Raw genomic sequence first — 12813 nt, forward strand, 5'->3', positions numbered from 1 at the left:
GCTGTTTGGGAGGGATCAGGGGTGTGTCAGGTTGGAGGCTGATCTCTACACTAAAGCTAAAATTAACCCTGCAAGCTCCCTACAAACTACCTAATTAACCCCTTCACTGCTAGCCATAATACACGTGTGATGCGCAGCAGCATTTAGCGGCCTTCTAATTACCAGAAAGCAACGCCAAAGTCATATATGTCTGCTATTTCTGAACAAAGGGGATCCCAGAGAAGCATTTACAACCATTTGTGCCATAATTGCACAAGCTGTTTGCAAATAATTTCAGTGAGAAACCTAAAGTTTTTTTTAAATTTGATCGCATTTGGCGGTGAAATGGTGGCATTAAATATACCAAAATGGGCCTAGATCAATACTTTGGGTTGTCTACTACACTTAAGCTAAAATTAACTCTACAAGCTCCCTACATGCTCCCTAATTAACCCCTTCACTGCTGGGCATAAAACACATGTGGTGCGCAGTGGCATTTAGCAGCCTTCTAATTAACAAAAAGCAACACCAAAGCCATATAAGTCTGCTATTTCTGAACAAAGGGGATCCCAGAGAAGCATTTACAACCATTTATGCCATAATTGCATAAGTTGTTTGTAAATAATTTCTGTGAGAAACCTAAAGTTTGTGAAAAAGTGAACGATTTTTTGTATTTGATCGCATTTGGCGGTGAAATGGTGGCATGAAATATACCAAAATGGGCCTAGATCAATACTTTGGGATGTCTTCTAAAAAAAATATATAAATGTCAAGGGATATTCAGGTACTCCTGACAGATATCAGGGTTCCAATGTAACTAGCGCTCATTTTGAAAAAAAGTGGTTTTGAAATAGCAAAGTGCTTCTTGTATTTATTTCCCTATAACTTGCAAAAAAAGCAAAGAACATGTTAACATTGGGCATTTCTAAACTCAGGACAAAATTTAGAAACTATTTAGCATGGTTGTTTTTTGGTGGTTGTAGATGTGTAACAGATTTTGGGGGTCAAAGTTAGAAAAAGTGTGTTTTTTTTTTCCATTTTTTCCTCATATTTTATAATATTTTTAATAATAAATTATAAGATATGATGAAAATAATGGTATCTTTAGAAAGTCCATTTAGTGGCGAGAAAAACGGTATATAATATGTGTGGGTACAGTAAATGAGTAAGAGGAAAATTACAGCTAAACACAAACACCGCAGAAATGTAAAAATAGCCCTGGTCCTTAAGGGAAAGAAATTGAAAAATGGCCTTGGTCCTTAAGGGGTTAAAAAAAAAACTAGAAATTTGACTGTGAAATAATAGCAGTCAGTTTCCTTCACACATGTGCGTTTCAGGGCCTGCCAGGGCTCAGTGTCACACCAGTGCAGCTCATATCTGGTGTAACAGTAGTGTACATTTAAAAAAAAAAATACAATTTTGACTGTAATAGATTGAATAGCAGTTAGTTGTCTGCAAGCGTGTGTAAGGCCCACAGCGTCTACTCTGCCAACTTCTGCCAGTGCACAGTGCCACTCATATCTGTTGTCACAGTAGCTTGCATGCATAGTACCACTAATCGAAAAAAAAATGACAGGCAGAGGCAGGCCACCCCGCAGGGGCCGTCGTGGTGCTGTGATTCCCTTTGGCCCTAGAATAATGCCCAGTGTTCAGAGGCCATGTACCCTGAACTCGAAAAGTTCTGAGGACATAGTTGAATGGCTAACACAGGACACCCAATCTTCTACAGCTTTACCACTCGCCCGCCTGCCGCCACCACCAACACTAGCACCACAGCCGCTTCACTTGATCTGTCAGAGGAGTTATTTACACATCAGTTGGAAGAAATGAGTGATGCGCAATCATTATTGCCAGAGGATGTAGATAACAGGGATATGTCTCAGTCAGGCAGCATGACACACATGGACGTACGGTGTGATGATGATGATGTTGTACCCGCTGCGGGAGTTTGGTCTGTCACTGTGAAGCAGGCATAACCCTTACACTACCTGATAGATACAACATCATACTTGATGTTTTAAAGCACGTTATTCCAAACAATTTAGGAATGTTAGGTGATTTATGCCCTTTATGGATTAAAACTAGACTCTGCATCAACTATGTAATTTTCCATGGGAGTTTTGCCATGGATCCCCCTCCGGCATGCCACAGTCCAGGTGTTAGTCCTCTTGAAACAACTTTTCCATCACTATTGTGGCCAGAAAGAGTCCCTGTGGGTTTTAAAATTTGCCTGCCTATTGAAGTCTATGGCGGTTCGTCCAGTTCGCCCGTTCACGAACATTTGCGGAAATTCGCGTTCGCCGTTCATAAACGGAAAATTTTATGTTCGCGACATCACTAGTTAATAAATAATATATATATTTTTAGATTTTTATATATATATATATATATATATATATATATATGTATGTATATTTATCTACACATAGATATATGATAAGACCAAGAACTCATTTTATTTGTGAAACTGTTTGTAAAACAACCCCCCTCTCGTTCTGAAGCACAGATTTCAAGAACAAAGGAATTGCTTTCAAAGGTTTCCTGCCTAAGGTGTGAAGTTAAAGTTCCTATCAGATCACAACTGCCCCCCTCACTACTGCTTAAGACAAGTTGGAAAGCAAAATGGAAAACATTTGGTTCAATTAGTGAAGATAGATAATTAACCAAGCCAGGATACATCATGGGATGTTGGGGACAAGATTCTCTACATAAGTCAGATAAGCAATCAGAAATTCTGAGAACATATTAATTAGCACGGGCCTGTTGATTGCCCCTGAACCTCAGATACACAAAGAATCTGAACTCAAGTTACCTACAGACATATTAGAAATTGAAAGTCTAAGAATGAAGATTTCAAAATATCTAAACCTTTATTCTTTTGATTACAAATTATCTACATAGTTCTTAGATAAATTAATGTATACCTAGAAAGTCATATAAATGATTTGTCTATAATTGTCAAATAAAATACTCAAATAACATATATGTACTGTATATGTATTGATCGGAAACATACTATATTCAATAAATATCTGCTGTATTGAATAATAGCTGCATTAATAGAGGTATAAATGTTTGACTAATTTCAAAATGAATAACAACATTGTTTCTTTCATTTCAGACCTGCATCTGGTTTTTCATGCATTCAAAATTTATTAGAAATATGAAATATACTGTATTCATAATAAGATACAATATAATGCCAGGATGTTGAATACTATGAATCTGTGAAGAAAAATAATTAACAGTAAATTGCTTACTAGTATTATGCTAGAAGTATACTCATGTTTAGTATTTATAAATACTTGCTAAATTGTATTAAATGGCACTATATGGTCCCATGTATATTAAACATTTATTAATACTAGAAATTATAGTATATTTAATAAACAGTTTTAAAGGTTAGATACTAGACTGCATTTCTGGTTGTCTGCTGCCATCTAGTAGTTCATGTAGAAATTACAGCCAAGGGAAATTGCAGTATTGAATGGCCATGTGTTCTCGGTGGGCCAATCAAGTGTTCAGCTCGAAGGGCCTATCACAGGCAAGCTTCATTAAGGGCCTATCAGAGACAGCACCATGGGGCATGTCCAAACATTCACCAATTATTACAAAAAAAGGAGGGGCCTAACACTTGAGAAGCACTTGCATAGGAGAAAGAAGAGGTCTTTGTTTGCTAAAATTTTGACTGATAACTTTGCTGCCATTTTGGGATACAGTCACTATAAGTGAAATTGGGCTACCTTTTCTTATTCATATTGCAAAATATCTCTCTTATTTTATGAGGTGAAACTGGACTTATCAGAGAAAGCTGAGACACCCAATTGGTTCATGTTGTGACATATGACTGTTCTATATTTTTTATATTTTAAACAAAGGTATTCTAAGGCTATAATTAAGTTGCAGCTAGTAATTTAAAGAGCATATTTTATGTTTTAAGTTATATCCTTAGCCCTGTGTAAATTTGAACCAGTCATATTCAGCGCTAAAAAATTTATTTGCTAGACAGGGTTTTGCACTATCAGCTATTATAGTGAACTTTTTCAGAACTGTACATAAACTGGTTATTGTGATTAAATCCCTGGTAGTTATTATAAAGCAGAGTAAGTTGGTAATCCATATTGGGCATTGAACTAGAGTTCATTGAAAAAAGCAAGACCCTAGAATCTGCTTATAAAAGAGCGCCACTCGTGGTACATAAATTATATAATGATATGTAATGTGTAATATGCAATAAAAATGTAAAGAAAAAATGTTATAAAAATATGCAAAAACAGGTTGATATTTGCCAATGTATATAAAACAAAAATTTCTTCCTCTCAATTAATATATGTACATTTATATCCACACATATCCAAAAACAATTTTATACATATATAGGTGTCCAAATGCTAATACTTAATAGCACCCATTAAAAAGGATATGCGGTAGCATAGCTGTGCTGATATCTTTGGTTTGTCCGTAGTCACTCACAAGGGCTAATGTTCAACAGACCAATGTCTTAATACCACAATGTCCTCTTACATGCAAGTCCATAAAAGAAATACAATGCTGTTCACAAGAAATCAGACTCTCAGAAGCACTCACAAGCCGGCTAGAGCGCTGTGGGTCTGATCGCTCCAAGCGTGCGTCGATGTGGGCGTGGAGTTATTGGTTAATAACAGAAGATTCTGGTATTTTATTGTGGTATTTTAATGTGATTCATTGTGAGTAAGGTTAATTTTAAAGGTATATTTTTTATGATCTGTTGTATAGAACATTGTAACGGAATAAGCGTGCATAGTTGATTTAAAGCTAGTCTCTACTTAATATATTTCAATGTGTATATAAATATTAACTAATCTAAAGAATTTAGGAATAATTATTCATTTAAATTGTTTCGTATATATACATTTTAATTGGGAATTATTTTAAAGAATAATAATAAATAAATTGTATTATAACCCTAGTATATACTGACATATATATACACACAAATACATCTATATATGCACACACATGCAATTGCTCACACTAATTTTTTACTTTGAGAGCAGTTTGAGCGCAAGCAAAAAATATTATTCAGCACGCCACTTGTAATCCTCCACATTGAAAGTAAATGAGGTCTTATGCCATTATTTACTATACACTGTAGAGTGCATATTTTAACACTAGAGGGAGCTATTGATTCAATTCCCTTAATGATAATGAACATTTTGCTTTTCCTGTTTATTGTACAAAATAAGACTCAGCCGCACAAAGATTACAATTACATGAAGTTATCATCAACAATTATTAAACAGAAACCAGTAAAACTAATCTACTGTATGAACAAAAAGATAATATAAAAATTCCAGAAGTCACAAAAAACAATGTAATCATTTAGCAGTCTGTGAGTCAGGTGTTTAAATGACTCCATATGTAAACCATTAAATCCTGAAATCTTTTTCTTCCTATTTGTAAAGAGAAGTATTGCCCTATAGAAAGTTACTTGAAACTACCTATAGATATTTTTTATTACTTTTTTCTTTTTCTTTTGGCAAGTTAGTCATTTTTGTCTATTTTCTTCAAATGTTTGATTACATAATTCAGATAGTGAGTACAATTTTAAAACACTTTCAATTAAATTTTATTATCAAATTTACTTTTTACTCTTGCTATCTTTTTTTTGACAAGCACTACAAGGTAGACTCAGGGGTGTGTATAGCACTTTATAGCATCAGTTTGCCACAATGCTTTTAATATTTATACAACATGCAAAACACTGCTACATCTAGTGCTCAAAAGGGTATACCATTGTGAAAACCGTGTGCCGTATAGTGCTACAGACGTATGTATGCTCTTGAGCCCACCTAGATATGCTCTTCAATTTAGAAAATCCTAAAAAAAAGTAATAATAATTGCAGAAAACAAAATAGATAAAAAAACAAATTGATTAGCTATAATATAAAAATAAAAAAATAAAAACATCAACCCCACTCCTCTAATATACATTTGAGACTTTGTGGAAAATTATTATTATTATTATTATTTGTAGAGCACCAACAGATTACACGGCAGTCATATAGATACCATTATTATTATTTTATATAATAATATTTTTATCTTTCTAGCCTTTTTTATAGATGTAATTTTTTTATTTTTATAATTCATTTCAGGGTTTTTTTTCTTTTCCACACAGAGCATTAAGTTCTGATGGAAAGTAAAAAAAAAAGGAATTAATTGCCCTTATTTTCCACTCATTTGTTACGTAATCATAATAATTATATATATTGTGTAACTAATTTGTTGTGTGTAGGAAAAGGATTAAGAAAATGTAAATGTCTCTCTGAGATTGGTAGATAACACGCAATCTAATGATAGCTGCCCTTCTTACGCAGACAGCGATCTGGGGAAGGGTATCCAAACATCCGCCCATCCCTTTTTATAATCCAAAAATACCCTAATCACTGCTATTAATCTGAATGCAAATTCTATATAGATGTGTTGTTTTACTGAGCATGCTTGCACAATGATTATATTTTCCATGTTTTCCAATCATTGAGAAAGCACCATTTTCTGGTTTTGCAAGATTTACACTGGAAATTAAGAACAGCGCAGGAAATTAGTTTCTTTTACAATAAAGTAACTGCAACTAATTTCATCTTTCTAGAATGGGATATTAACAGTTTTCACACTGTCAATTATCAAACCACTAAGTGACGTGGCTTAAATATAGTCCAAAATTGCTGAGCCTATTGTACAGGCCATGTTTTCAATAACTCCTTTCGCAGACCACATTTTCAATAACTCATTGTGCAGATCACATTTTTAATAGCTCACTAACTGTACAAAACGTGGATTTCTCTTTGCCACATTTCCATAACTGTGAGAAGATAGAGACAAGAGGTTCTGGGTATAAATACAGAAACATATGTAAATTAGTCCCCTGCCCTACGGACGGACTATACAATAGCAAAGAATAGAGATTTAATAAATCCAGACCATATATCCAAATACACATTTAAAATTGTCTTTGTTCATTTCACAGTGTATTGGCCAAGTGTATGATAATATAATTATTCCAAATTGTCTTGGAATATTTGCAAATATGTCAAAAAGGCCATTTCAGGACACGTGTTGAATTCTATAAATGTAAAATGGTTTTGAAAACCTGTTGGAAATTATCTGGAAAATGTATTGTGACACTGAGAACTTTTCTGTTCCTTGTTATAGGGCAGTTAACGGAGACCAAAATATGCATTCTTAACTCAGAGAAACAGCCAAAAACCAAGATTATGATCAGCTTGATACCAAAAGTGCCCTTTTTTGCCAAAGAATATGTAGAAAACAAATTGTCTGATAGATTGTAAACAACCACATAGTGAGGACTTTCTAGAGTTTTATCCAGGGTATGTTCTCCAGGTGGAATAATGAAGAGATGATAACAACAGACTCTTGATATTTGAGGCTTACAAGGATTTCACAGTGTACAACCTCCCTCCATAAGTCTTATCGTCTGACCCACACAAGCTGTTGGCTTCAGACATTTTAGATTTAAAAATACATTTTAGCCCAACTTAAAGGAATATGAAACCCAAATTCTTTCTTTCATGATTCAGATGCAGCAGCAATGTTAAGCAATTTTCTAATTTACTCCTATTATTAATTCTTCTTTGTTCTCTTGGTATGCTTTGTTGAATGAGCAGCAATGCACTACTGGTTGCTGACTGAACGCATGGGTGAGGCAATGAGAATCAGTATTTATACGCAGCAACCAATCAGCAGCTAGAACCTAGGTTCTTTGCTGCTGCTGAGCTTTGCTAGATAAACCTTTCAGCAAAGGAGAACAAGAGAAGGAAGCAAATTAAATAATTGAAATAAATTGAGAAGTTGTTTAAAATTGTTTGCTCTATATGAATCATGAAATAAAAAAATTGGGTTTCATGTCCCTTTAAGTGGTACCATAAATCCCACTGTATTGTCACCTGTGATAGTCCTCAGGTTATGCAAGCGTTTCCAGTGCTCCAATGCTTGTATCAAAACACCAGAATCTAAATAAGCATTTGACATATAATGGATTTAGAGTAATTTCTAAAAGAAAATTTGATTTTTCTTCTACCCTTTAAGTAAAAAAAAAAACTTTGTCTGAAGAAAGGTTCATTATAACAGTTTCCAGATCTCAAAGGTGCCAGCTGCCTTTACTTAATTTGCAAGTAACTTTTTTAAATGTCTGTTGGTCTATGCAGAGCAGTGAAAGAGTGTAAGGGTGAACAAGGGGGGTTAAAACAAGTAGAAATAGGTAGATAGATAGAGGGCTACATTTAGGAAAATGTGATAGCAGCTTCAGAGTGCTTTTGGCTGCAGGGTGTTAACTTGGTTGCATGAGTGAGCAATGGTTATCAAACTGATGCTTCTTAACCCATGACGTCAGCTGCAGAGTGACGTTTCTTAACCCCCCCAGTCTTTGCCGACCGGGGAGATTGACAGGTGTTGTACACTTTGTTGCAATGGTAAATGGGGTCAGTGTATTGCTGCCCGCTAGCCTCTGTGTAATCTCCAGCCCTTAGTAAATTGAAACCATAATGTTCGCTATCATTATCCTCCATGACCTTAATGTTTAGCTTAGTGATCACCTTTTGCACCCCCAAATGTTAGAATTACTCACAAATAGGGAGGAGAGAAGTACTGCATGACCTTAGCTTCTGGTCAACAAAAGGGATAGGTATGACATGTAGATAACAGAATGAAGACACACCCTCTTTGCGCCAGAAACACACGTTGACAGTAATGGCTGTATCTCACGTGAGATGAAATACACAGAGTTATTTAGTCATAAAAGGCTCTGTTGGGTTTTTATAGCTGGGTGTTTCTCGTGTAAACAGACCTGAGACATATAAATTTGATTACCAAAGTAAATTGGAAAGTTTTTAAATTATATGAGCTATCTGAATCATCAAAGTTTACTTGTGACATTAAGGTCCTCTTAACAAAGCATTGTGATCCCACGCTCCATTTAGGAAGATGTGGATGCAGTTTTAGAGCCCTTTTAGTACAGATTTTCGCATGTGAGAAAACATCTGCACGTTAAGAAGCAGAACTTGTAAGTTAAAGATTCGACCAGGATGCTTGACAACAACTGCTCATGCAGAGACCTTTTAACTGTCCCAGTTCCCCCAGGACTGTCATGCATTGATAGGTCTGCCTTATAACCCACCCACAAATTCTCTAGCCAGGGCAAAAGCTCTGGTTTTAAAATACTGCCCCAGTCCTACCCAGGGCATGCCCACAAGACACAGGTGGGCTACTGTCCGCAAGCCCCCTCACCTCACTGTCCTACAAAGGCTTCAGGGAATGTTAGGAGGTTCACTAGAGCAGGGGGGTGGAATTGCACAAGAGAATGAAAGATTCAACAAAGTATTCCTAGGGAAAGAGGTACATTCTATAAAATAAGTAAATGGGAAAAGTATTAAAATATTGTACACTCTGTCTGAATCATGAAAGTCTAATTTTGACTTCCATATCCCTTTAAATGGTGATTTAACAAGAAAATAACAGAAGCACATCCTGTCACAGGTTCTCACGCACCAGGTGTATTTCTAGATATCCCTGTAAATAAATAACTAGAATGTTGCAAGATTAATTAATAATTATGTATGTGTGTGTGTGTGAGCGTATGTGTTTGTGTGTGTTTGTGTGTGTGTGTGTGTGTGTGTGTGAGCTTATGTATTTGTGTATGTGTTTGTGTGTGTATGTGTGTGTGTATGTGTGAGTGTATGTGTGTGTATGTGTGTATATAGGTGTGTATGTGTGTGTATGTGTATAGGTGTGTTTGTGAGTGTGTGTGTGTGTGTCTGTGTGTGTGTGCATGTTTGATTTGTGTGTTTGTGTGTTTGTGTGTATATGTGTGTGTGTGTGTGTATGTCTGTGTATATATGTGTTTGTGAGTGTGTATGTGTGTATATGTGTGTGTATTTGTATGTATGTGTGTGTGTATGTGTAAGTCTGCCCACATTTCCTATAAAGTATAAACTTGATTAGTATGTAGGATAGCCTTTTGCTTATCCCTGGTAATAATTAGTATGTAGGATAGCCTTATGCCTATCCCGGGCATTAATAAGTACGTAGGATAGACTTATTCTTATCCCAGGCATTAATAAGTATGTAGGATAGCCTTTTGCTTATCCCTGGTATTAATTAGTATGTAGGATAGCCTTATGCTTATCTCAGGCATTAATTAATATTTAGGATAGCCGTATGCCTATTCCAGGCATTAATTAGTATGGAGGATAGCCTTATAATTACCTCAGTCAGTAATTAGTACTTAGAATAGCCTTATGCTTATCCCAGGCAGTAACTACTATGTAGGATAGCCTTTTTATTATTCCAGGCATTAATTAGTACATAGGGTAACCTCATACTTGTCCCAGTTATTAATTAGTACGTAGGATAGACTTAAGCTTATACAAGGAATTAATTGGTATCTAGGATAGCCTTATGCTTATCCCATGCAGTAATTTATCACATAGTATAGCCTTGTGCTTATCCAAGACATTAATTAATATTTAGGATAGCCGTATGCCTATTCCAGGCATGAATTAGTATGGAGGATAGCCTTATAATTACCTCAGTCAGTAATTAGTACTTAGAATAGCCTTATGCTTATCCCAGGCAGTAACTACTATGTAGGATAGCGTTATTTGTATCTAAGGCAGTAATTAGTATGTTGAATAGTCTTATGTCTATTCCAGGCATTATTAAATATGTAGGATAGCCTTTTTATTATTCCAGGCATTAATTAGTACATAGGGTAACCTCATACTTGTCCCAGTTATTAATTAGTATGTAGGATAGCCTTATGCTTGTCCTAGGCAATAATTCATTTTTTAGTATAGCCTTATGCTTATCTCAGGCATTATTAGTATGTAGGGTAGTCTTATGTTTATCCCAGGCATTAATTAGTATGTAGGATAGCCTTATGTTTATCCCAGGCATTAATTAGTATGTAGGATAGCCTTATGTTTATCCCAGACATTAGTTAGTATGTAGGATAGTCTTATGTTTATCCCAGGCATTAATTTGTATGTAGGATAGCCTTATGTTTATCCCAGGCATTAATTAGTATGTAGGATAGCCTTATGCTTATCCCAGGCATTAATTAGTATGTAGGATAGCCTTATGTTTATCCCAGGCATTTATTAGTATGTAGGATAGCCTTATGTTTATCCCAGGCATTAATTAGTATGTAGGATAGCCTTATGTTTATCCCAGGCATTAATTAGTATGTAGGATAGCCTTATGTTTATCCCAGGCATTAATTAGTATGTAGGATAGCCTTATGCTTATCCCAGGTATTAATTAGTATGTAGGATAGCCTTATGCTTATCCCAGGTATTAATTAGTATTAGGCTCTACCTGAATAGAAAAACGTTAGTTTTGACGTTTATATCATTCTAACGCTAACAAAAGGATATATTTATTTTTGTGGTACATATTTTGAAAACAGAGGTAAAGGGTTAAATATTTCAAGGTCTATTATTCTTATCACCTTATCCCTATTCATGAAATGATTTAGTCAGTGGTGGTTCTAAGAGTATGCATGGCTGTGGAAAAGCTCACCAGTGTTTTAGTTTGCACTGGACTGAGAATAAATGTCCCTTCTGCTGTCTCTATTTGCCTAGCCACACCCATGAAAGATTCTACCTCACCCTAAATTACCTAATAACACCCGCAGCAACTCCAGCTCATCCTACAGAACACCAGCAACTCTGTCTTCACTAGACCACATACATGGTTTCACCCACACCCCTAAGTTCCCAGCCTCCTGAACTCTGTGGGGTGCTCACTCTCCCAATATTTAACTTCTGAAAAACCACACAACATTGGTCCATTTCTGAGAGTCTTGTCAAAAGGTCATTCTCTTAAATGACCTTCTTGCTAACCCATTGGAATTTCCATACTAAGACATTTTTATTTTATTTTCTAAAACATTACAATCCATTAGACTCACATGAACAATATAACAGAAAAATCTAAAGTATAAGATACAAGCATTTTACTGGGCACAAAAAATGAGTTTTCTTTGTTGAGTTGCTTTGCTAACCGTGAGAAGAAAACATCTGGTGCACCCATTTGGAGCCTGCTGGCACCATCCCAAACACGCTCAGTGGAAAAAAGGAAATTCTTTTAAACATATATAAAACATATATATATATATATACTCAAGTATGGCCGAAGGTTCCTTTTTATATGTGTATGTCTCTTTAATGTGTAACAAGATATAGAAATGCAAAAAGACAAATGCTCTAACTTGCAGCTCCAGAGTACGACACAGATGATGATTGGTGGGGATAATCAAACTGCCACCACTGATTGGCTGACCCACTGAAGTCTTGCAGCTTTTAAAGGGGACTAAAGATGTATGTTTAACCCCTTTCCAGCTGTATTAGAATGATTGTTTAAAGGGACATAATGCTCATATGTTAATTCAATAGAAAATGATGTAGCATAGCTAAAAAGCTGACAAGAAAATATCAATTAACATCTCTATGTAAAAAAGGAAGAAATGTTATGTCAAAATGTCTTCAGCTCCCAAATGTAGGTGCTCTGTGAACAGTTATCCTTCAGCTACTGCAATCTGCATGTTAAAAAAAGCAGCCAATCAGCTTCATTAGTGCTGATGCTTCACGTTCCTTTAATGTGATCTCATTTATAGTAAACTTCTTAAACTGAATAGGAAAATAACATGCACACATCAGATGCACACTCCCTTGCAAGTCCTGGGACTAGCATCCTGATTGGCTATATAAAATATACAATGGGATGTGGTTACTGAGGACATTTTGAGGTAAAATATCTTCTTCTTTTTTTTTACAT

General features: G+C 35.4%; 1 protein-coding gene across 1 annotated transcript in view; it reads left to right on the forward strand.

Annotated features, from left to right (window-relative positions):
* LOC128638745 (putative protein FAM47C) overlaps positions 1-6164 on the forward strand; it is a gene marked incomplete at its 5' end in the record, with an annotated part of 16034 nt that extends 9870 nt beyond the window's left edge. Inside the window, one exon of the mRNA XM_053690883.1 lies at positions 6140-6164. Coding sequence (XP_053546858.1) covers positions 6140-6164 — 25 coding nt within the window. The remainder of the gene's footprint in view (positions 1-6139) is intronic.
* Positions 6165-12813: the final 6649 nt, after the last annotated feature.

The sequence above is a fragment of the Bombina bombina genome, chromosome 8 (genome assembly GCF_027579735.1).
Source record: "Bombina bombina isolate aBomBom1 chromosome 8, aBomBom1.pri, whole genome shotgun sequence".
Lineage (NCBI taxonomy): Eukaryota > Metazoa > Chordata > Amphibia > Anura > Bombinatoridae > Bombina > Bombina bombina.